The sequence below is a fragment of the Phyllobates terribilis genome, unplaced genomic scaffold (assembly GCF_046119375.1).
Source record: "Phyllobates terribilis strain yellow unplaced genomic scaffold, ASM4611937v1 Scaffold_5__5_contigs__length_657084704, whole genome shotgun sequence".
In the NCBI taxonomy this organism is placed as follows: Eukaryota; Metazoa; Chordata; class Amphibia; order Anura; family Dendrobatidae; genus Phyllobates; species Phyllobates terribilis.
This window is the reverse complement of record NW_027362765.1, coordinates 187221688-187231113: the sequence shown is the minus strand read 5'-3', so window position 1 is coordinate 187231113 and position 9426 is coordinate 187221688. Positions and strand designations below refer to the sequence as shown.

Here is a 9426-nt window from a genome sequence, read left to right as displayed (position 1 = left end):
ATCCCCAATGCCGTAAGATGTCATACTTACTATGTTACCAAAATGAGAATGTCTAGGTCTCACCCTCAGAACAACCAACACCGGAAGGAAACAGTATCCACTTAAAAGCGGGATTTGTTTTCCAAAAATTCTGGACAGTCCTTGCAAATTCAGGACTGTTTGCAACCATGACCAGTCAGTCAATCTCTTATCTGATAACTCTAAGGATATTTTCTGCATGCTAATATTATTGTTCTTAAAAAGGAGCGGGCAGTTTTCCCATCAGGTTTTGGTTCAGCACTTCCGTTCCTTGGTTATTCCACCTGTGAATATATAAACAACTGGGTATTACAGCAACCATTTCACATCATGACACTATGAAGTCAGTGCTAGACTGTTAAGGGCACGCTCCTTTGTCATACATTTCCAGGAAGGATAACACAGGATAAGTATAATGCAGAATTTAAAGGAAAGATGTTCCAGAATCCACATTTTATTGGGAGCGAAAGTATTTACCAAGACAGACATGGCTTAAATGGGTTTACATTCTAGTAACACACACAAAAACTGGATTTTAAACTTTATTTTAATTTTTTTTCAATCATAACTATTCACATCATAAATACACTATATACAAATTTCAGCATCATGATACAAGGCCAATAAAATCCACAGCAAAAAGCCAACGAGGGGCAATATGTGGTGAGATCTATGACATCACCTTCTTTAATACCCGTAACGTACAGTATTGTGATATTGGACTTTTTCCCAAATTTTAACCTTTGACATGTAAGGTGTATTGGTCCATCCCCGTGTCATTTGCTTCAATATCCAGTTTAACACCATTACAGCTCATGGAGGAGACGGTAATATACTTGCAAGGGCGTACAGGTGGTAGATGGGCAGACATACCTTGGATGTACACTGTAGGAGTATGGTATATATGTTCCACTTTTAGGGGTATGCACCCAGCAGCTCTGAATCCTGCTAACTCAGCGTGAGGGGGATGTCAGCCTAATGGGATTTTCCTGTGTACAATACACAGCTGCTGACCATTTATATCTATAAAAGCATTTCTCCTGGCTGAATGCAATTCAGATATTACTTACTCTTGAACAATAAAAATGTATCAAACCATTATAAAACCATAGAACAATATAACATTCACTTCTAAAGTCTAAACATAGTGTTAACTGAATGATACACCAAGGATTCATCGAGCCCTTGTGTGCTGAGCAGACAGCAGAATGGCAATAGTGCGCTTTAAATGAAAAAGGACTCCTACAAGTTCTCTTAGGGTATGTGCACATGACTCCGATTATGCTGGGAACCCATCTGAAAGAGCACTCAATAAATGTTACAAAAGACAGAACATATGCAAAAAGCAAGACGTTGTGACATTGCTGTGCACATGTTCATTGCTTTAACTTCTTTTAATCGCTTCAGGCTTCAAAAGCCGTGAAGAGTCTAAAAAAAACTTACCTGACCATTATTTAGGTGGGCTTTGCTTGCAAGTCCCCATTATCTTCCATATTAAAAAAAGATGGCAGTGGTGGCAAAGCGGTCACAAAAACAACACTTCAGGAAAAACACTGCCAGCATTTTCCTGAAGTGTCTTCTGCTTCAAAAACTATGCGGGTCCGTCAGCGTCTAGAAGACGCTGTGTGCACATACCTTTTAGAAGGAGATATGGCCCATTATGCTACATATCTTTAATTCCAATGAGATGAGGATCCAGCCAAGCATAAGGACATGTAGCAGTGGCGTTACAAGTCTCCCAGACAAAGGAAGGTCCCCAAGTCACATAAAATGGAGGATCGGACCCTTTTAAGCTGTCATTTAGAGGACCACTCCAGTAAAAGCAATAACTCTGAAATTCAGAGTACCAAAAATAAGTCATTCAGAAGATGCAAAGGGAAAGCATAACTCATAGCACAGAATAGACTTTTTTTACTAGAGTTTATTTAAAGAGTAACTAAACTTTAATATATAATTATTGCTCAAGCTTTGCAACACTATTAAAGTTTGTAATAAACATTGTTATCTTATGTTGCCTCACCTCCCAAACTCCACGCTGCAGCGCTGTTCTAGCTGCTTAGTTCAAGTCCCCCAAGTTCTGATTTTAACCATTGCTCATCAAGAAGCCATACTCTACAATCTCTAATAAAGACTTGAGAGGGAGCAAGGAGGTTCTGATAGGGAAAATCTTGTACTCTGACTGTAAAAAGACACTACTGAAAGCAGATTCTTAAGGAGCTTGAGCTAAGGAGTAAAAGAACTGCATCATGGTTGTTTGGGAGAGGAGGCAAAAAAATCCTAACTTTGCAATACCTGGAGGTTAACTACATAAAAAATAAAGGTTTAATTACTCTTTAAGGACCTTCTCTTTAGTTTTTAAAATTGATTTGGAAATTTAGAGTTGAAATACGGTAGCGAGAAAATCCACACAAAGCAGATCCTCTCAATTACAACATGGAAATCTTCCATTATTGCACAGCAGAAAAGTCATATGGTTTATACCATAGACCATGTGTAAGTGGCAACATAAAGGAACATGTACGCAGGATAGAAGCCTGGATCATGCAAGGTAACTGTCGAATGCCTGAAGTTTATAACTTGACACGCTGTCCAGCACCCATTCACGAGAGATCACAAGACAACGGTACTCCTTCCTCATAACTGCAAGAAAAAATTACAGGATATTTTTTTACAAAGTCTTAAACAAGTATCAAGTGTGTAGGACCAATTGTTTTTAAATAATAAAGATCGATTGTTTTTTGAAAATGCCATTACTCTGTTATTCCTCCTACAAACGTGTGAATAAATTGCTTATTAATGGGACCGGCTCTATACGCCCTAAACGCTCATTCGAAAATTATTGGCACAGGTAAAAATTCTGGCGATCACCAGATAAACAAGCAAAATATTCGTTTGACAGGTGAGCGGATAGTTCACAACGGCATTAAAATCATAGTCAATGGCAGCACATCGTCCTGTATAACGCAGATATCCTTTGAACACAGATCAACTGTATTAATTTTCTGTGCTCACAGAATTCTGGCCGGCATGTGGAAACAAGTCATTAAATGATCGCTGATCAGCTTGTATGTAGCCTAATGGCGGTCATCTAATGTCCAAAACAAAAAGGGAATGGTGACGCCCAGTTAACTGAACCCTATATTTCCAGGAAAGATAAAGAGGAATGGTACAATGCAGAGTATAACAAAAAGGACCCCCAAAATTGTTACTTTATGGCAGGGGATGGAACTATTTACTGACACGTATAGACGTGTTCACCTTTAACGTTCCACAAATTTTGTTAAGTTCTCTAACTTTTAATGTTGCGAAGTCAATACATCATCACTACATGCTGGCAAAACCTTGGGAATACTGCTATCCACATCACAACCAGTAGTTGGTGAAATACATATTTTTCCTGAAGATTGGGACATGTTGTGCCAAAAAGAAAGGTCATCCAGTATAGAACTTATACAACTGTGGCTTTATAGGATGGCCTGCTGTACATTTAATTGGACCACTCTTGTTCACTCTGACTGAAAACTGTGAATCTCTATATACTGTACTAATTACTAACCCATATTTATCAATATCTGCAGTGTCCTTCATTTACACTCTTTACAGGGACATATTACAATATGAAATGCTATCCACATGAAGTATTGTAACTTTACTGTTCCCCGACGTGGCATAAATCAGTATGGACAGAAAGGATTCTTTACAGTAAGAGCAGCAGGTAAAATTGTACAAATGTTTATGGTAGCAGAAAACAACTTTCACCAAGGCTGTTCCTGAATTATATAAAAGCAATCCTCACCCTAAGCAATATTAGTGAAATATTACTGAGATTAGGCACATTCCTTTAGTGGTAACTTACATTTTATGCTAAGCTTTAGTACATAAGATTCCATAAAGTCCAGTTTAACCGTCTCAATGTCTGTCAAAGACAGTGTTTAAAGACTCTTATAAAAATGAATATAACCTATTGGAGCACAGTTTACAGTTTGAAGAGGATTCCCAGAACACCGCACAGTAAGTAAAATAAAAAGCACAATAACAGCAACATTTAGGTTAAAGCGGACAACAGCTATTAATCACTCTGGCATGTGGTGTTTTAAAGCTGAAGCTATAGAAGAATAATGAACGATGAAACAATTGTGCCCGGGAAAAGCACAGCATGCGATGATCCAGCGATTGAAGACGTCTGAGGACACAAGTATTTTCAGGTATATGTAACTATTATATCTATGTATCTACTGTTATAAAGTAAATGTCCAACCATTGTAGTAATGAATCTAAATTAGTCATAAATAGTAGCTTCACTATTCTATTCTAGCTCCAAAACCCTCCACAATAGAGATTAAATAAGCTTCTGTTCACCGTGCACATACTGCATCCTGTCGGAAAGTTTTTTCTTTTCAAAACCAGGAGTGGGTGATAAATGCAGAATTGGTGACTTGTTTCTATTATACCTTTTCTCTGATTGCTCCTCACATGGTTTTGGCTCCCACTCCTGAGAAAAAATACTGACTGAGTACTGACTGAATACTGATAGTGGGGCCGTGGTCTTATAGAATTAATCAAAATGTCAGATTAAAAACAATATGTTGTTACAAAAAGGATGTTCACATTTAGGTTGAATTCACACGATTGATTTCAAAATTCTATAGTTTTGAACATGTCCTTATCAGATCTGTTTTTTTCATCCTTATTACATAAATAAAGCTAAGTTTTTTGTTCCATGTTTTGCATAAATTTTTTTTTTTACCCGATTGTCCCCACTCATTAATTTTTTGAAAATCGGATAGGTTAAATGGATCAAAAAGTAATGGTTTTAGGAGGCCATTTAACAGATCTCTTATTTTTGGACCTATTAATGTCTATTGGCAATTTTCATCCAGGTTTTGAAATCAGATTGTGCATGCTTTAAATTTTATTCCAACTCTGCATTTGTCCACTTTTCAAATTGTCTATTCAAATGACTTTAAAAGGAATCTGCCACCAGGTTTTTGTTACTCCATCTGAGAGTAGCATGATGTAGGGACAGAGAACCCGATTCCAGCGATGTATCACTTACTTTACTTGGTCCTGCAGCTTTGAGTAAAACCAGCTTTTATCTGCTGTATATTTGTTTCCTGAATGCAGAGATAGCCCCCACCACTGATTGGCAGCTTTCTGCCTATACACAGTATTCACAGAAAGCGGCCACTCAGTGGTGAGGACATGGTTGTTATACCTAGCAGCAGCTTTACTAGTCCTTTAGTTTTAATCTCCTGCTGATAAAATAATGATTTTATAAAAACTACATCAAACAGTTTAGTAAGTGACATATCCCTGGAATCAAGGTCTCTGTCCCTACATTATACTGCTCTACGATTAGGTAGTAAAAACCTGCCTTGTGACAGATTGCCTTTAACAGGGTCTGTATGCTGCCTAAATGAACTGAATACGGATGGGAAAATTGGCCGTGTGAATATAGCCTCAATATCCTTCCACTTAATTTAGGGTTTTCTGTAAAACACTTGTCACATTTCTTACCTGCATAGTCGCTCTCTATCTCTGTCTGCACAACTACTAGAGAGGTCATCCCCTGCAATAAAAGCAAAACACAAACTCTGTTTTGTTACTTAGTCCTAAATCATAAAAATATCTTTATTAAGAGGTCACAGTATATTCATGGGTTGGTATGGACAGGATCTCAGAGAAAGTTGCCAGTTATAAGCCTAGGTATAAACTCGTGAATCTCCCCAGCAGAGTCCCCTGTCCAACTGTTAGTCATTTCATTGCCAGATGCCAGCAGTAAGATCAGTAGGTGCTAATATAGCGCGCAGTCTACAAGTCAGCTTGCTCTATGGGTTACATTGACGATCTCACAGTCTAGCCATATAGACGCTACCTGCACACAATGGAGCAGCCACAATCCTCCACAGAGCCGTGGTAACATCTCGTCATAGAGCACAGTTTGGCTCAGCATCAATCAATAAGCAGTCAGACAGCCTGCCTGTATTACCAGCGCACTGTAGACTGCACACTATAGTGTTAATATGCAGGTAGACCGCTCAAGTAACACCGATAAGTATGTATGCAATTATTCTACTTCTGATTTCACAGTTTCTACTATACCTGATGCTACTTAAAAGAAAACAAATATCACAAATGCATTAATTTACCGGCACACCAGGAAATACTGGCCATGCCCAGCGTCAAGTAGTCGCCTGGTACGATGACCCCGCTGGCGAGGATGATGACGGAGAGGCCTCAGCCGTAAGAGCAGCACAATGTCACACCGATAGTGTCAACAAACTCTTCTTTTTCCGTCATTTTATTTCTCTGGGAAAACAGGTCCCTGGCAGTGACTGAGCTAGTTTTTTTGGATGGTTCCCAGTGTTCTTTAGAAAATCAAACTTACATTACAATCAAATTAAAGGTGCTTAATACACCGCCATGTACTAAAGATGAGGTTCATTAAAGATTTGATAGTTAAAACGCAACTATCTAAAAAAAAAATAATGAAGAGGATCCAAAGAATTCATGTCGATTTTACAAGAAACAGTAGCAGCAGCTCAGCTTCTATTGTACCAGAACACTTTACAAAATGGAAGATGCACTGGGATTGGTTGCTCTAAGCCCATGAGGCCCATTGTATGAATCTACAGTTAGGTCCATATATATTCGGACAGAGACAACATTTTTCTAATTTTAGTTCTAGACATTACCACAATGAATGCAGTTGAAGTTCAGACTTTCAGCTTTCATTTGAGGGTATCCACATTAAAATTGGATGAAGGGTTTAGGAGTTTCCGCTCCTTAACATGTGCCACCCTGTTTTTAAAGGGACCAAAAGTAATTGGACAGGTTAAATTATTGTAAATAAAATGTTCATTTCTAGTACTTGGTTGAAAACCCTTTGTTGGCAATGACTGCCTGAAGTCTTGAACTCATGGACATCACCAGACGCTGTGTTTCCTCCTTTTTGATGCTCTGCCAGGCCTTCACTGTGGTGGTTTTCAGTTGCTTTTTGTTTGTGGGCCTTTCTGTCTGAGGTTTAGTCTTTAACAAGTGAAATGCATGCTCAATTGGGTTGAGATCAGGTGACTGACTTGGTCATTCAAGAATATTCCACTTCTTTGCTTTAATAAACTCCTGGGTTGCTTTGGCTTTATGTTTTGGGTCATTGTCCATCTGTAGTATGAAACGATGACCAAAAAGTTTGGCTGCATTTGGCTGGATCTGAGCACACAGTATGGCTCTGAATACATCAGAATTCATTCGGCTGCTTCTGTCCTGTGTCACCTCATCAATAAACACTAGTGACCCAGTGCCACTGGCAGCCATGCATGCCCAAGCCATCACACTGCCTCCGCCGTGTTTTACAGATGATGTGGTATGCTTTGGATCATGAGCTGTACCATGCCTTTGCCATACTTTTCTCTTTCCATCATTCTGGTAGAGGTTGATCTTGGTTTTATCTGTCCAAAGAATGTTGTTCCAGAACTGTGCTGGCTTTTTTAGATGTTTTTTAGCAAAATCAAGTCTAGCCTTTTTATTCTTGATGCTTATGAGTGGCTTGCACCGTGCAGTGAACCTTCTGTATTTACTCTCATGCAGTCTTCTCTTTATGGTAGATTTGGATATTGATACGCCTACCTCCTGGAGAGTGTTGTTCACTTGGTTGGCTGTTGTAAAGGGGTTTCTCTTCACCATGGAGATTATTCTGCGATCATCCACCACTGTGGTCTTCCGTGGGCGCCCAGGTCTTTTTGCATTGATGAGTTCACCAGTGCTTTCTTTCTTTCTCAGGATGTACCAAACTGTAGATTTTGCCACTCCTAATATTGTAGCAATTTCTCGGATGGGTTTTTTCTGTTTTTGCAGCTTAAGGATGGCTTGTTTCACCTGCATGGAGAGCTCCTTTGACCGCATGTTTACTTCACAGCAAAACCTTCCAAATGCAAGCACCACACCTCAAATCAACTCCAGGCCTTTTATCTGCTTAATTGAGAAAGACGAAGGGATTGCCCACACCTGTCCATGAAATAGCCTTGGAGTCAATTGTCCAATTACTTTTGGTCCCTTTAAAAACAGGGTGGCACATGTTAAGGAGCTGAAACTCCTAAACCCTTCATCCAATTTTAAGATGGATACCCTCAAATGAAAGCTGAAAGTCTGAACTTCAACTGCATCTGAATTGTTTTGTTTAAAATTCATTGTGGTAATGTCTAGAACCAAAATTAGAAAAATGTTGTCTCTGTCCAAATATATATGGACCGAACTGTATATCCCCATCCACATAAATGTGCACATACACAACTCATTATGTCAGCCAGTAAAATGTATAACTGAAGACAACATTCACTAAGCCGGGCTTATCCTACCATCTGGAGGGGCAGATTGGAGAGATTTGTGCCAGACTTTTGAAAGTCTTATTCTTTTCCCTAAAGTTGCACATTTCAACCTTATACAGGCAGAAAGTCAAACGTACGTGTACCATAAAGCAGTTGTACAATTGGGTTATTTTTTTTTGGACACCATACCACTTTTCTAGCCATATTTCCAAATCTAAAAAAGAAGTCAGCAGAAAATTTTGACGACTTTTCTGGAGGCAATTTTATGTCAAAACTAGCATAATCTGAACAGCACATGTTGGCCTCTCTCATCATGGGAAAGCTGGTCAACATCGCAGGCATTAACCTGCCAGTAGGGAGCTACAACCTTTGGGTCTGCAAGTTTCCACACTGAAAACTCAACATTGGCGTAAGGCAGTGGTGGGCAAATTATTTTCTAAAGGGGCCACATGAGATTATTGTGGAGGGTCAAACCAAGAGGCTGAATCATTACTTGTACGTTTCCAGTCACCACTAATGTCAGTAGGGAAGGTGAGCTGGGATATATGCACACGTTCAGGAATTGAAGCAGAAATTTCCTGAGTGTTTTTGCCTCTCCCTGGCAGAAAAAAAAGCATGCGGATTTACATGCGTTTTTGACGTGTTTTAACATGCGGTTTTTGACACGTTTTTTAGCATCATTGAATAATTTTTGGAGCTAAATAAAGTTATTTGGTGGGACATTGCTTAAGCCCTTGAATTACCATAAGAACTGGGGTGAGTATATTGGTTCATTTAAATGATTAACGGGTCTGTTGTATTTCAAATAAAGTGTTTACACTGTGTTTGTGTTTCTTTACTTTGTTTGGTCATGAAAAAGTCTGATTGACACCTTGACATCACCAAACAAAAGAGCTGGATGTCAGCTAGTCCCATCACCCAATCTTCATTAGCATTTCTATTCATGTAATTTATGTGACTGCTGTGAGCTGTTTTTTTTAAACCTTAGAAGGTGCCATTAGGCAAACATTTCCCTGGCCATTAAATAACATCTTACAGCTGGTTTGTTAGCCGCTACGCACGCCCAACCAACAATCAGCAGTGC

At 39.0% G+C, this 9426-nt stretch overlaps 1 protein-coding gene across 1 annotated transcript in view; it reads right to left on the bottom strand.

Annotated features, from left to right (window-relative positions):
* Positions 1-547: 547 nt before the first annotated feature.
* BRCA1 (BRCA1 DNA repair associated) overlaps positions 548-9426 on the bottom strand; it is a 156138-nt gene continuing 147259 nt past the window's right edge. Inside the window, exons 22-23 of the mRNA XM_073683619.1 lie at positions 5536-5587; positions 548-2658 (exon numbers count right to left, since the gene is read on the bottom strand). Coding sequence (XP_073539720.1) covers positions 2558-2658; positions 5536-5587 — 153 coding nt within the window. The 3' untranslated portion in view covers positions 548-2557. The remainder of the gene's footprint in view (positions 2659-5535; positions 5588-9426) is intronic.